This window comes from Aulonocara stuartgranti (assembly GCF_965226115.1).
Source record: "Aulonocara stuartgranti genome assembly, chromosome: 3".
In the NCBI taxonomy this organism is placed as follows: domain Eukaryota; kingdom Metazoa; phylum Chordata; class Actinopteri; order Cichliformes; family Cichlidae; genus Aulonocara; species Aulonocara stuartgranti.
Genome location: NC_138941.1, coordinates 36,820,845 through 36,836,713, shown reverse-complemented (window position 1 = coordinate 36,836,713; position 15,869 = coordinate 36,820,845). Strand labels below are relative to the sequence as shown.

At 44.3% G+C, this 15,869-nt stretch overlaps 2 protein-coding genes and 1 long non-coding RNA gene across 3 annotated transcripts in view; 1 reads left to right on the top strand and 2 right to left on the bottom strand.

Annotated features, from left to right (window-relative positions):
* The window catches only part of LOC309701935, a 31,424-nt gene that overhangs the window by 7,517 nt on the left and 8,038 nt on the right, over positions 1 to 15,869 (bottom strand). The gene's annotated exons all lie outside the window — the stretch shown is intronic.
* cnpy4 (canopy FGF signaling regulator 4) lies at positions 254 to 2,738 on the bottom strand. Its single transcript, XM_082528803.1, has 6 exons — positions 2,545 to 2,738; positions 2,327 to 2,453; positions 2,096 to 2,192; positions 1,864 to 1,986; positions 1,502 to 1,619; positions 254 to 791 (listed from the first exon to the last, which is right to left on the bottom strand). Exons 1-6 carry the CDS (start codon positions 2,627 to 2,629, stop codon positions 676 to 678), a joined length of 666 nt encoding a protein of 221 aa, XP_082384929.1. The 5' UTR covers positions 2,630 to 2,738; the 3' UTR covers positions 254 to 675.
* LOC309701916 (calpain-5-like) lies at positions 3,556 to 15,658 on the top strand. The gene is made up of 14 exons (XM_082526236.1): positions 3,556 to 3,905; positions 4,244 to 4,523; positions 6,854 to 7,038; positions 8,786 to 8,917; positions 9,073 to 9,284; positions 9,507 to 9,699; positions 9,774 to 9,967; positions 10,303 to 10,380; positions 10,471 to 10,894; positions 10,966 to 11,088; positions 11,166 to 11,362; positions 14,842 to 14,960; positions 15,073 to 15,209; positions 15,284 to 15,658. The coding sequence occupies exons 3-14, from the start codon at positions 6,874 to 6,876 to the stop codon at positions 15,458 to 15,460; spliced, it is 2,151 nt and encodes a 716-aa protein (XP_082382362.1). The 5' UTR covers positions 3,556 to 3,905; positions 4,244 to 4,523; positions 6,854 to 6,873; the 3' UTR covers positions 15,461 to 15,658.

Here is a 15,869-nt window from a genome sequence, read left to right as displayed (position 1 = left end):
ATTGCATTAATGTCAACTTTAATGCGATGGTGTTGTGTTCATTATGCTGCTCTTTTTTGCTCGGAACCCCCCCAAACAGGTGAATTTTCAACAGGAGATTTTTCTTCTTTTTAAATAGCCTTTCTCACTGTTAAAAAAAAAAAAAAAAAAAAAAAAAAAAAAACAAAAAAAAAAAACAACACTTGGCAGTTATTAATCTAGTCAGATCATACAGAAACGAGATGAAATAAACAAAGATGTGTATTTCATGAGCGATTTTGTACAGAGGCACTGTAAAAGTAGTATTTTATTAAACATGAAAAAAAAACTGTACATACTGCACTTCAAGTCTGCAATTAGGGATACAACAATACTGATATGTACCATGACTGTGGCAAAGGGAGAAGTCACATGATGATCTAACATTCAAATATTAAAGATAAAGGTTTAAAACCTCACAGGGAGCGCTGTAACAGTTCAGAAAGGCCACACATACAAAATAATGGAAGACGTTTAGGGTTAAATCCTATAAAGTGTCATGTTGCACGTGTTCATCGTAAAGCTATATATCTAAGTGTAACTTTTACTGAATATTTGAAACCCTCTCAAACGATTTCAGCTTCTGTCCACCAGTTTGCAGTTAGAAAAACTTGTAACTGAGGTGTAGTGTTGTCTTCTTTGTTCCCCTTGTCTTCTTCAAAGCTCCCCGGCATCATGGATCTTTCCCTCTTCTACCTCCTCCTCCACACTTGTCTCCTCCTCAGCTCCTTCTTTGTCCCCCATGTCTCCTTTCCACACCTCCTTTAGACATTCTGAGGGAAGGAGAGAAAGAAAACGCAAAGGGCTGTGTGGTTTCAGTTCACATTTCAGTCACTTTACATGCAAACAAACATTCTCCGATAGCTGTGGTTAAAAATAAATAAAAATAATAAATGCACAGCATCATCCATGCTTACAGTTGGAGGACTTTGTGCAAGCATGTCTGAGTAAATCTCTCCCTCTTTGTAGCCAAATATCTACAAATGGACACAAACACTAACAAATGTCCAAACCGCAGGGCGAGCAGCAGGACTCCCTTACAGAAAAGGGCAGACATGAGTGATAACAGGATTAGCAATAATTCAGTGAGACACAGCATCAAAGATGAGTTTGGGTGCAGGTGGTTTGCAAAGTGGCTTGCAGGTAACCAAATGAAAACAGAATTGGCTCTTTGCATGTACTCACACCACAGTTCCAGTTTATCCTAGAATCTGACGTCCTCTCTTTTGCTCACATACACACTTTAAAAATGTTGTATTGTATAAATTTTGTGATTTGACTTCAGGGCCTGTTTGAATTAACCCTGGGCTCGATTCAATTTACAAAACAGAGGAAATGAGAAGTTCTTATTTTCTCTGTTGCTTTTCCTGGTATATGAATGTAATCATTTTGGCAGGGTGTTTACATTCTCAACAAAGTGCGACTTAAAATATAAATATCATCTGCCAACCAGTAACTTGTTTTGGCACCATGCATCTCCCACCTTGCTCTGATGTCTCGAGGACGTGGTTCTCACAGAGGAAATTCTCCAGCCTCTGGTCCTGATGATGGAAGTACCAGTTCTCGACCACATCCTCATACTGCTCCAGCATAGTCTCACACTAACACACACCAAGTAATTAATATCAATTAATTTAAGTGTACACTACATTAAACACATTTCCTCTTGGTTTCCATAGCAGCACCTGCATAATGCCCACCACAATATAGTGTAATATGACGAAATGATTACATATACAGTGTCATCAAATAACTTATGCACTTTACAAAATGTGGAGCAAAACGTGCATTTAAAACACACACACACACACACACACACACACACACACACACACACACACCTACCTGTTTTTTCATGTCTGTCACCTCCACAGAGGGCTCGTCCCACAGCTCGTACGGCATCCCCAAGTCCACTTGAACCCCTTTGTGTACCAGATTCTTCAGGGTCGTCATGGTCTGACTGGAGCCCTGCAGACACACAAACGAGCTAAATGTCAGTATGACACACAAGCTGAAGCAATAAGGACCACGTGACCAACTTTTTAATGCACAACTATTAAAAAAACTGTTAGATTACCTTAGCATATCTCAGGCTGCCAGGCCTCTCTGCATGAACATTATACTCCAGGATGCGCTCGCATATGTTGTCTACAGCCTCAGTCAGCCGAGTTTCCCTGCATTCAAACACACGGGGTTAACTACTGGTCTCACAGTCAGACACAGGTCACAGCCTGCAGTACAGCTCAAACATGCCACAAAGAAATCCCAGCTTCAAATAAGTTGCATGTCCTCATTCAGAGATACCTACGAGGTGTTGTATTTGATCTTTTTCCTTCTTTTGCCGGTGCCCAACACTTCTCCGACCTCCAAGACTTCACGGGAGCGAGCGGTTTTCTCCAGAGCGTCCTGCAGCTCGACTGTCAGAAACTTACACACTGACCGAGATCAGAAGTCACACGTTAACAAGAAGTTTGGTAACTGTGGGCAGGTCCAAGAATAGCTGCTGGTGCTAGTTTCTGCTCCTACCTTCGCATTTATTCGGCAGCCTCTCGTTTTCTTCCGCCGAAATAAAGCCGCAGAGCCAAAACAAAGACACAACGGCAAATTTCATTGCAACGGTTCGCTTTAAAACCTGCGGGAAAAGTCAAACTACCACGAGCTTAAAGGCACAGGAGCCACATCGGCGTATTTGACGGCGAATTTAAACTGCGCGTGCGTAGTACGTCATAACAGACGTAACTAGTCGATGCATGATGCTGCGATGTCAGGGAAGATAGTCTATCCACAAACGTTAAAGAGCTCAGTTTTGAGTTCAGTTCTTTACTAATAAATGTATAAGCTCTTAGAATCAACGTCACTTATTATTCTTTTAATAACTTTAGTTTAATGTATTTATTTTTTAACATTAGTGTATTTATTAGTATTTTTTTTAAAAGGGTCCCACTCCTAAAAACAGAAAAGTGGTGGCTCTGAAGGAAAAACGGGTTCCAAACCACTTCCAGCAACATGTGGCTAATAAAGTGGACAGTAACTGTATATAGAAATGGCAGAAATATTTACAATATAATGCACATAGATATATTAACATGAAATAAAAGGATTATGCATATTGTCTCTAAACATATTATTTAAATAAAATGATCATAACCATGTAGACACATGATTAACAATCATATCCAAAAAGTGAAATATGTGAAAATGAATTTACCGTATGTTTTTATGTGACATAAAGAATTTTTTAAGTCAAAACAATTGAATGAAACTACTGAAGTTTCAGTATGTTGCCAGGTCGCATGGATGTTATACATCATCAGCAAGTGTATTTCTAAAAATATAGAGTTTAACAAGTGGATACAGTATTTCATATTGTGTACAGTAGTGTACACAATATAAAATCTAGATAGACAATTACACAGATGGTCAGACTAAACAGAAGAATAATTTAAGCACAATCTGTTCTTTGTTTTTTGTTTTTTAATATATCAGTAGCTTGTCAGTTTTCACTCTGCTCCTCAATGTGTTCCTTAAAAAGCTGCTGCTGCTGCTGCTGCTGCTGCTGCAGGGTGTTATTATTGTATATGAATGCGGGATTATTGGCCTGGTGTTCAGCAGTGAAGTAGTTAACATAGGAGCGCTAGTCTCTTGGTTTCTCAGGTGTCAGGAGCAGCACACTCGACAGCAACAGATCAACAGATACTCCAGCAGACTGTGCGGGAGAAGATAGAGAGGAGAAGAAAGAGGAGAAGAGACTACACAGATAAGACAGAAAAAGAGAAGCGAGGGAGTCACAGGCCATGTTCAAGTGAGGAGAGAAAAGAGAAGATATGAGACTCGAGGAGAAGAGGACAGAATGTGTACAGTCACCAAACAGAAAAGCTGAGGCAGCAGTAAGTGATATGAGCGCAGATATACAAACACACAACCTTAGGAAACACATTTGTTGATGTTCTTCAGATGATGTCAGAGGATAAACTGTTCGTCTTGAATGTCTGAACCTTGAGTCACTGCAGTAACTGTGTGAGGATTTCCAAGTCTCTAATTGTGTTATTACACCTGGTGTGGCGGCTGTCTGTCTATTGTCTGAGTGAAGGGAGATAAAGTTACACACACACACACACACACACACACACACACACACACACACGCTCATGCATTAGCTCTAAAAACTGCACACACAGTCATGGTGTGAGGAGTTGTGTTTCACGTTCAATTTTTTTTCATCCAGGTCCAATGGCACAAATATGACACCGAGTTAATTACCTGGTGGAGATGTAGCAAACACTCCTGACACATTCAGAGGAAGGGACAACATTAACTGCTGCTGACTCTGGGATAAGGAAGAGGAAAAAGTGGACACATGTTGGCTGTTTTTGTTGTTGTTTTTGGGGTTTTTTTAATTATCCTCAAAAAAATGAGGATGACTAAATGACTAAGGGAATCCACTGACGGGGCTCAGCACAAAGGTCCATCTTAGGAAGCAAGTGGATAAACTTCCAGACTTGAAGGTAAAATATATGTTTATAGAGCCATGGCAACAATGTAGGTCTACTTTTCAAATTTACTAAATGACAATATTAAGAATTGTAATTTAATAAAAACTTAAAGTCGATGCACTACGAACACTAAAAAGTGAGTACTGGAAAGGTGATCTGCCAAACTAATGCACTAACCAAGCAAACTATTGTAGGAAAAATCATTTACTAAGCAATTAAAGTCTCATGAAGTCCAAAAAGCAGACCCTAAAGTTGGAGTTTTTATTGGGAACTTTTAAGGAAAGAGAAAATTATATACATTTGTAAATTTATCTTAAATACTTTGTGTTGAATGACTAGTGATATCTCGTTATTATCTTAGTTGATTACCTAAAGTGAGCTTATACATAAAACACTATAAACAGAGGATCTGATCAGCAACTATGATTTTTATTAACCTAAGATTGTTTTAAACTATATGAAAAATTTGAAATTAAAAATGGATTTCAAAAGTTACTACAAATCTGACTTTGAACCCTTTTCAGTTTATTAATCATTCCTGAATGATTAATTATTCAAATACAAGAACTTTGATTTGATGCTCACTGGGAGCAAATGATGATTTGTTTTGTGTGTGTTAGGATACTTTTTATAAAGTGTTGCATAAATGAAAAAGGGTCATTTTAGTCGATTACTAGGTGGTTGCTAGGCAACGTAATGACACGTTGATATCGGAAAAATATAAAAACATTCATTGACCTAAGATGTATTTTTGTGCCAGATAGGGTTGGAGTTCACAATCAGTGAAACAAATAAACACACAGCAAGACAAAGATTTCATTCACTATAATAAAATTAATTATTCCTCGTAGTGAATTTGGTTTTCAGTATAACAAAAATAGACTCAGATCAGGCTCATCCAAAGTAACAACCATCTGTTTAAAGAGTCAAAGTACTGCACAACAACAAAACAAACATGTAGCACCTGCAGATAAATTCATAGAAATGTTACTAAAAGTACTCAATCTATTGGTGAGAGAAGGCAACATCACCAAAATCGGCATCTAATCCAAAAGCATCAAGGAAAAGACATTCATCAATTCCTGCAGCTTGATGTCGCAAAAATGTGTGTTTATAGATTTTCCTTCTCATTTGGTACGTCTGTGAAAAGATTGTATGAGAAAAAAAGCCATAAAATAGATTTCACCAAAAAGTGATAACGCTGACCTCCTGGCACACTCTCTCTGGCACTGAATCATTCTGCTACACAAACAGTTAAAGTTCAACTATGCTCATACTGCTGACTCCTGCCTGAGTTCATATCACTGATGACGAAAACAGTGCTCTTACTTTACTGCTGTCCTCACCCTGTGGCCCCAAAATACACACTGACCCCACAGAACACCCCCAGCTACCTCTGCCATGAGCTACATACCCCTTTAGATTCAGTTCAATTAGTTCAATGTTATGTAGCCTGCATATTAATACTTACACAGTAGTTACTGTGTGCTTACTCAGTACTTGGATGTTATACTTGCATCATCAGGACTTTCAACAAAAACTTAAAACATGCTCCATTAGGTGGTTTTATGTACATTTTAAATTAATACACTTTGTGAATTTCAATGAACTTTTATCAATAAGTTAAACGATGACAGTGTTTGAAATTTTACTTTGACATTTTGGTTAAGTGGGAATTATATGAACTGTGGGGTTCACCTTAATGGGACTGCACAGAAAAGTCTCTAGGCAGGTTGCAGCCGGTCAGTGTGATGTGATACTGTTTGTAATGTTTAGTTGGGCAAAACAAATAATAATATTAAGTGAAGTAGTGTGAAAGATCTCAACTGTCATTGAAACAGCAAAGTCATTGGCATCTATCAGTCTGGAAGGTATTACAAAGCCATTTCTAAGGCTTTGAGTCTCCGGTGAACCACGGTGAGAGCCATCATCCAAAAAGGAAGAAAACTTGGAACAGTGTGAACCTTCCCAGGAGGGGCCGGCCTGCCAAAATTAACAGAAGAGGGCATTAACAACTCATCCAGCTCACAAAAGAACCCAGAACAGCATCTAAAGAACTGCTTGTCTCACATTTACCAAAAAACATTTTGATCATCAATTCAATAAAATTTTGTTTATAAAACACCAGATCACAGCATCAGTTGCCTCAAAGTACTTTATATTGTAAAAATCCTACAATAATACAAAGGAAACAGAGTAAACCCCAACAACCATATGATTCTCCAGTGAGCATGCTGCGAGCGTATCACCACACTACTTTAGCAGTGCATAGCTCCAGTTTCTTACAGTATGTTCTCTGACCCTCTCTCCCCTTTCTCATCTGCTTTCCACCTTCCTTTAAGGCCTCTGAGGCCCAACCAGGATGCCAGAACGAGTGTATGACTTCCAGGGCCAGAGTTTTCACAAGCTGCGGCGGGCCTGCCTCCGTCGAGGAGCGCTCTTCAAGGATCCTCTATTCCCCGCCACAGACCAGTCCCTCTTTTACAAGAGACAGCCTCCACCGGGTCTGACCTGGAAGAGGCCGAGGGTGAGTTAGACGTGGAGTGTAAAATTGAAATTCTTTTGTTTTTTAACTTGAAATACATCTCCACTCCTCCCACATCTAAACCGAGTTGCTGCCTCCACATGTTGCATTTCAGCAGATTGGGTTAATTAAAGCACTTTCTCTTAAAGGACAGGCGTCATGTCAGCTGGTGAAACCTTAGCCCTCAGGGAGCAAGTTGATGACGGACCGCTGTGTTAGTGGGATTGTGGGTGTGTACAGTTGAGTATAGAAAAAGCACAAGCCAATGTAAATAGCATGGGTGTTTTTAGCACACTGTTGTGATGGGTACAGCTGTCTAAGTATAGGTTTTTAATGTGGCCACAGAGAGCTAAGGGTGTGGTAATACACTTGAATTAAACCAGTGAAATGTTAAGGTGAATCGAGGTTGAAGGGATTGTTGTTTAGTGTGGATATTTATCAGACATTTGATGGTCCAGTAACTTTATGATTACAGAGTTTTATACCCGTCTGATGTGTCTTAATTTTCAGGACACTGATCCTCACTGTGCTCTGCTGAGGAAAATCGGTTTAATCCAAACAGTGAAACATGTGAAAGGATCAGAAAGCCCCGGGTATTTCCCATCGGGGTCATTAGTTCAAGGAGTTCATTCAAAGCCAGGCCTTTAGTGCTCTTAATGTGAAACCCTGCTGACGATTAATTTGTTGACTCAGAGCTGGAGAGAAAGGGTTAAAGGTATTGCGGTCCTAATGCACTACTCGGGTATTTTAAGCGTGTATCAACACAGATGATAAGGTGTCACCTGTCGCTTCACCCTGCTGGCACACAAACACAAACACACCCTAACTTCCCATTTGCTATCAAAACTATCCAGTTCATAATTTCAGTGGTCTTATCTGAAGCTTGTTACGAACATGATAGCGTCGTAAAGAAGGTTTATTTCTTGTCTAGTGTTACAACTGAAGAAGTTATGGCCACCCAGAGTGTATCTTTCTGCGTGTGTGTGAGTGCAGCGACACTTCTACAGTTACCTGACCCTGTCCAAAGTGAGAGCAGAAGGTCTACACACACATTATCTGTCTCCTCAGCAGTGCTTGGACACCCTGACTGAATCAGCCCGCAGGCCCCATAAAACTCTGTGACGATACGAGCTGCTGAAGTCATTAATGGCAGTGCTTGCTCCACTTAACTGTGTCGTTTAAAGCTGCTTCATGAAACAACCTGCTTTTAGAGATGAACTCACCAATAATAATGAACGCCGACCTTCCTTTAAGCTCTAGATTTAGGTTCAAGCCTCCTGCTATCATCACAGGATCTCAGATCCCAGGTGGACACAGATGCCATTCACCCCATTAGCTGTCACGTAGTGATGAACAATCCCTGTATTTCCCTAGAAATGTGCAGGTAGGAGCTCATTGACTCCTTGATGCACAAATAAGAAATGAACCTGCTGTTGCTGATAAGGTGTAAAAACTGTGGTCCAAACTTAGGATGTGAAAGTGACGACCAGAAACTGTGGTCACTTGAAGTTAGCTTCAAGCGGGAAGAAAAACTCCCTTTTAACAGGAAGAAATCTCAAGCAGAACCGGGCTCAGGGAGGGTTGGCTGTCTGCTGTGACTGGTTGGAGTGAGAGGAGGAAGACAGGGCAAAGACACACTGTGGATATACAGTCTATTGCTAAAGTGTTACTGTTATCCTGCAGTCTGCCAGGTGATGACTAACTACATCCCATATTTCTTGTCATAAGCCTGATCTCTCTTCCTCTCCAGGAGATTTGTAAGGACCCCCGTCTGTTTGTCGATGGCATCAGCACTCGTGATTTGCACCAAGGAAGTCTGGGTAACTGCTGGATGGTGGCAGCCATTTCCTGCCTGGCGTCTGAGCCATCACTGTGGAAAAAGGTTTGGTGTGTTTTTCCCCTCACCTTCTTCACAATCATCTTTCCTCTTTCTCCTTATTCTTTACTATCGTCCCTACTCTGCATTCTCTGCATTTCCTCCTGGTTCCTTCCTTGTCTTTCTTCACCCTTCCTCATCCACCTCTATCCTCTTCCTAGGTCATCCCCGATCATTTGAATCAGGAGTGGAATCCAAAGCGTCCCGACTTGTATGCAGGAATTTTCCATTTCAGGTTCTGGCGTCTCGGTCGCTGGATGGATGTTGTTGTAGATGATCGCCTGCCTGTCAGTGAGGATGGAGTGCTGCTCTTCTGTCGTTCGGCAACACCACGAGAGTTCTGGAGCGCCCTGCTGGAAAAGGCCTACGCCAAGTGAGCATCAGCAGAAAATGCTGGTTTTGATATTAGATTAGATTAGATAAAACTTTATTAATCCCTCGGGTGGGTTCCTCTGGGAAATTCAGTAGCATTGATGGGACTGCTGTTAATTTTACACTGCTGAACCTACGTCTTGACTGCCACAACCACTACTTATGGCAATCCTAATGTCTAATGATCCTGAATCAATCACTCAATCCCTCTCTCAACTTTTAGACTTAACGGCTGCTACGAGGCCTTGGAGGGAGGGAACACTGCAGAGGCCCTGATCGACTTCACTGGTGGAGTTTCAGAGCCGCTCAGTCTGGATCGTGAGGCTCTAAGACTTCACAGTGACCAGAGGAGGGCGCTCTTCCAGACTTTAACCAAGGTCCATGAATGTAAATCACTCATCACTTGCTCCATACGGGTAGGGCTTCTGAGTCTTGAACATTTTAAAAACTGTTAAACAGATTGGTTAAAAAGATTTTACACGTTTCTCAGCCTGCAGAGGGGGAGACCGTGGAGTCAGTGCTGGAGTGTGGGCTCGTGCGAGGACACGCCTACGGGATCACGGCAGTGAGGAAGGTGAGGTTGGGGGAGAAGGTACTGAAGAGAGGCGGGACATCCAGACTCTTTATGGTCCGCATGAGGAACCCGTGGGGGACCACAGATTGGACCGGTGCCTGGAGTCAGAGGTGAGAGGTGACTTTGAAGTCTTTGCACTGGCTTCTGCCACATGTCAGACTGCTGAGAGCATTTTGTAGGAGCTCTGGGGGGAAAAGTCTTTGCTGACTTTAACAGTGTCGCTGTGGTTTGCAGCATTTTATAATGCCACTGCTGATATTCTGGAGAGATTCTGACATTTTACAATAGTTTGGGATTTGTTTTACTGGGGTGGAGGGACATCTGCTGTTCACATCATGGAAGTCTGAGAACTGGATCACTAAAGGTTTCTAGAAGCTGAAACACTGCTTTTATTTTTATGTCCTTTCCAAGTGTTCTGCTTTCTGTCCTTGTGTGCCCCCTGCAGGTCAGAGCAGTGGCAGCAACTGAGTCGTGCAGAGAGGGACAAGATGGGGCTCGTTGTTCGTGATGTCGGGGAGTTTTGGTACTTCTGATTTTTATTATTTGAAGAACAAAAAGTCATGTGGGTTAGCTGGTTTCTGCCTCACATTTTATTCTTTTCCTTTTCCCTCAGGATGGATTTCGAGGACTTCTGTCAACACTTTACAGACGTGGTGGTGTGCAGACTGGTGGAGAGGACTCTGCTGTGGCCGAGATCTCGCTGGAGAGAAGTGAGCTGCTACGGGGAGTGGGTTCTACCTCCCCCCACCCATGGAGCACCTCCACCCACTGTGCTCCAGAGTAACTCTACACTGACTCTGAGTAAGAGCAGCAACGGGCCTGGAGGGACCAAGCAGCGTGGGAACAGAAAGGAGGATCGACTCGGTGAGAGTCAACAGGAAGGAAGGAAAAGAGGAAGAAGCAAGCCTGATGTGAGCAAAGTGACAGCAGAAAAGGGTGGTGGGAAGGTGAATGGAGTATGGAAGGTGGAGTTGGATAAGAGGAGCCGGTGTGGTGGATGTATCAATCACAGGGACACCTTCCTGCACAATCCACAGGTAAATATAAGATTGAAACCAGGGTTTGCATCAGCACATGAATGCTAAAAATGACTTTTCATTCTTATTAGTTCATGTTTGAGGTGCGAGCCAAAGAGGAGGAGGTGCTGATCTGTCTGCAGCAGGAGGACAGGAGGATGTGGAGGAAAAATGGAAAAGGAGAAAACCTGCCTATTGGCTTTGAGGTGTTGAAGGTGAGCCGGGCCACTGAGCAACCTCACGTTTTTTGAGTCATAAAAAAAATATTTCAGTCCTTCCTCATCATCTGCAGGTGGAGGTGAACCGCTGCAGTCGGGTGCAGTGCGTGGTGGAGCAGGCGGCCAGCTCCATCTACATGGATTCCCGGAGTGTGACACTGAGGGGAACTCTGACTCTGGGACGTTATGTTGTGCTGCCCACCACCTTCCTGCCGGGCGTCACTGGATGCTTCCTGCTTCGCCTCTTCTCCCACTCTCGTATCAGACTCAGGTGAAATGCTGGTCAGGAAAGAAGGGTTAGAAATAGCTTTGAACGTTCTGATATTTGTAGATACTGAAAAGGTACGGAGGACCGAAGCTGCCCAAAGGTTTCAAAACCAAAAAAGTTTTTTTTATTACAGTTTTATTTTTATATTTGCCACAATTTATGTTTCCAGTGTTTTGAATTCTGCGTTTAAATTTCAATTTATTCTGCAAGTGGCACTTTTACAAGTTCAGCATTTCACATACTGGATGATCCATCCATCCATCTTCATCCGCTTTATCCGAGGCCGGGTCACGGGGGCAGCAGCCTAAGCAGAGAGGCCCAGACCTCCCTCTCCCCAGCCACCTCCTCCAGCTTCTCTAGGGGAACACCAAGGCGTTCCCAGGCCAGACGAGAGATATAATCTCTCCAGCGTGTCCTGGGTCTGCCCCGGGGCCTCCTCCTGGTGGGACATGCCCGGAACACTTCACCCAGGAGGCGCCCAGGAGGCATCCTTGTCAGATGCCCGAACCACCTCAGCTGGCTCCTTTCGATGTGGAGCAGCAGCGGCTCTACTCACCCTATCTCTAAGGGAGAGGCCAGCCACCCTTCGGAGGAAGCTCATTTCTGCCGCTTGTATCCGCGATCTCGTTCTTTCGGTCACTACCCACAGCTCTTGGCCATAGGTGAGGGTAGGGACGTAGATCAACCGGTAAATTGAGAGCTTCGCTTTTACACTCAGCTCCCTCTTCACCACGACGGACCGGTGCAGCGTCTGCATTACTGCAGCTGCAGCCCCAATCCGTCTGTCGATCTCCGGCTCCCTTCTCCCATCACTCGCGAACAAGACCCCGAGATACTTGAACTCCTCCACTTGGGGCAGGAACTTATCCCCGACCCGGAGTGGGCACTCCACCCTTTTCCGGCTGAGAACCATGGCCTCAGATTTGGAGGTGCTGATCCTCATTCCTGCTGCTTCACACTCAGCTGCGAACCGTTCCAGTGCGAGCTGGAGGCCCTCACCCGATGAAGCCAACAGAACCACATCATCCGCTAAAAGCAGAGATGAGATTCTGAGGCCACCAAAGTGAAAGCCCAGTGTCCAGTATTCTGCGACCAGGACGAAAACCGCATTGTTCCTCCTGTATCCGAGGTTCGACTAGCGGACGAACTCTCCTTTCCAGCACCCTGGCATAGACTTTCCCAGGGAGGCTGAGGAGTGTGATCCCCCTGTAGTTGGAACACACCCTCCGGTCCCCCTTCTTAAAGATGGGGACCACCACCCCGGTCTGCCAGTCCAGGGGTACTGCCCCTGATCTCCACGCAACATTGTAGAGGCGTGTCAACCAGGACAGCCCAACAACGTCCAAAGCCTTCAGGAACTCGGGGCGGACCTCATCAACACCAGGGGCTCTGCCACCAAGGAGTTGTTTAACTGCCTCAGTGACCTCGCCCCCGGAAATTGGCGGGTCATTCCCCTCATCCCCAGACTCTGCTTCCTCCTCAGAAGACATGTCAGTGGGATTAAGGAGGTCCTCGAAGTATTCCTTCCATCGCCTGACAATTTCCTCAGTCGACGTCCGCAGCGCTCCGCCAGCACTATACACAGTGCAGGTAGTGCACCGCTTTCCCTCCTGAGACGCCTGACGGTTTGCCAGAATCTCTTCGAGGCAGTCCGAAATTTTTTTTCCATGGCCTCTCTGAACTCCTCCCACACCCGAGTTTTTCCTTCAGCCACTGCCCGAGCTGCATTCCGCTTGGCCTGTCCATACCTGTCGGCTGCCTCCGGAGTCCCACAGGCTAACCAAGCCAGATAGGACTCCTTCTTCAGCCTGGTGGCTCCCTTCACCTCTGGTGTCCACCATTTGGTTCGGGGATTACCACCACGGCAGGCACCAACCACCTTGCGGCCGCAGCTCAATGCAGCAGCTTCGGCAATGGAGACGCTGAACATGGTCCATTCGGACTCAATGCACACCCTCACTACGCGTTTAGGTGCACCAGGTCTGTCCAGCGTCCTCCCCCGCCACCTGATCCAACTCACCACCAGGTGGTGATCAGTTGACAGCTCAGCCCCTCTCTTTACCCGAGTGTCCAGAACATATGGTCGCAGGTCTGGTGATACGATTACAAAATTGATCATTGACCTACGGCCTAGAGCGTCCTGGTGCCACGTGCACTTATGGACACTCTTGTGTTCGAACAGGGTGTTCGTTATGGCCAAACTGTGATTAGCACAGAAGTCCAATAACAAAGCACCGCTCGGGTTCAGATCAGGGAGGCCGTTCCTCCCAATCACGCCCCTCCAGGTCTCGCTGTCATTACCCACGTGAGCATTGAAGTCTCCCAGCAGGACAACAGAGTCACCTTCCAGCAGCACCCCCCCCCCCCCCCCCGGTTCCAGAGCTCAAGCCATGCGTAGAGGTGAGCCCAACTATATCTAGCCGGTACCTCTCAACCTCACGCACTAACTCAGGCTCCTTCCCCACCAGAGAGGTGACATTCCATGTCCCTATTGCCAGTCTTGGCAGCCGGGGGTCAGTCCGCCAGGGCCTCCTCTCCTGGCCGCCACCCGGCACACAATGCACCCAACCCCTATGGCGCCTCCTGTGGGTGGTGGGCCTGCGGGAGGATGGGCCCATGTCTCCTCTTCGGGCTGTGCCCGGCTGGGCCCCATGGACTAAGGCCCAGCCACCAGCCACTCGCCCTCGGGCACCCTCCCCGGGCCTGGCTCCAGGGCGGGGCCCCGGTAACCCTATCCCGGGCAGGGTAAACTGTTCCCTTAATGTTCTCTTCATAAGGGTCTTCTGAATCGCTCTTTGTCTGGTCCCTCACCCAGGACCAATTTGCCATGGGAGACCCTACCAGGGGGCAAAAGCCCCCAGACAACATAGCCCCTGGGATCCCTGGGACACACAAACCCCTCCACCACGATAAGGTAGCGATTCACGGAGAGGGTGGGATGATTGATCCCAGTAAAAACAGATATTGTTGCTTTTACTCAGGAGATCTTTACAGATGTTCAACTAATTTACATGAAAATTTTAAAATTACTAAAAATAAAATAAAAAATCAAATAGTTAATAATCAGGTGAATAAATACAAAATTAAATAATACAGGAAAGATTTAGGAAGTAACAGAAAAATAAATGTAAATGACATTTTTTAAATTAAGTAATGGAACAGTTTTAATATTTATTTACTCATAAAGTATATTTATTTATTTATTAATTATTTTTGTATTTATAATTCAAAAAATTTTCATTTTGGTGGTTTTGTCCTTCTGCGGAACAGAGAAAAAAAAACAAAACCAAACAAACAGTAAATATGACATAGACATTTTTTTTGATAAATTATAAAAATCAATATGAAACCACTATTAGCATCATAAATTTTATATTATTTCTTACATTTAATTTTTTCCACTTTAACAGAAAAAATCTCTTTTTCCCTTCACTATTCCCAGTCCTCTGCATTTAATTTAGTTATTTCTTTTTTCCATGAAGGGAACTGAGGGAGGACTTACCGTCTCCCTCTGTGCTCCACTGTTTTCTACCTCAGCCCACAGTGGTAACCACAGTTTATCTACACAGGGCGTCAGGACTCAACCCTCCCAAACAAACAGGTAACTGCAAAATGAAAGACTCATATTTGGGCAGACTCTTAATTATTGCACATATCTCCCTTGGTGTTTTCTTTCTTTCTTTCTTTACACCATGCTGGATTTTGTTCCACAGCCCCCGATGTTTACGCTGTAGTGAGATGTGAGAATGACAACGTCAGGACGCGGGTGTTCAAGGAGAGCGGAAACCCTGAATTCAACCTGAGAACCATCTTCTACAGGAGATACCCCAACACAGACATCTCTGTTGAGGTTTGGCACATTCCTGTTCCCTCTCACGCAGCACACAAACACACAGGGCTAATGGGTTTCCTGTGTATTGACAGATATACAGCAGAGGTCTGCTGTGGGACTCGCTTCTCGGTGAGACTCGACTCCAGACGGCCGAGTCTGAGAGGAGTCGAAGCCTCGTGATGAATCTGCGAGGCAGACGGTCTCGTTCAGGGCTCAGAGGTTGCGTCTATCTTGAGACGTCTTCCAGCGTGTGCCTCACAGACTTGTGACAGTCTGGCTGCCCTGGCAAACACTGCCCTCTCAGGTAGAAGCTGATGAGCAAATAAAGGTGCTGTAGTTTTTTGGGGTTTTTGACCTGTTGTATTTTAAACCACAGTGAGCTGCTTGGTCTCTTGCACTTTGCTGTGGGACTTTAATAATTAGGTTATTAATGTACTGACAGATGCTCTGTGGTGATCTACTGCTCAGTTATGCAGGCACAAACACAGCAGTTCAACAAGAACAGTGGGACTGCTGCCAAAACCAGTTTGTGTTATTTTAAAATATGCATTGTTATGTGTTGTATTTTTATTGATTTGTTATTTATTTTTTGTTTTATTCATTAAAATGGTGATGTTTGGCTCACATTTGCATTTCTCATAATTAAACTATAAACACTGTGTAAGCCTGTTTTATTTT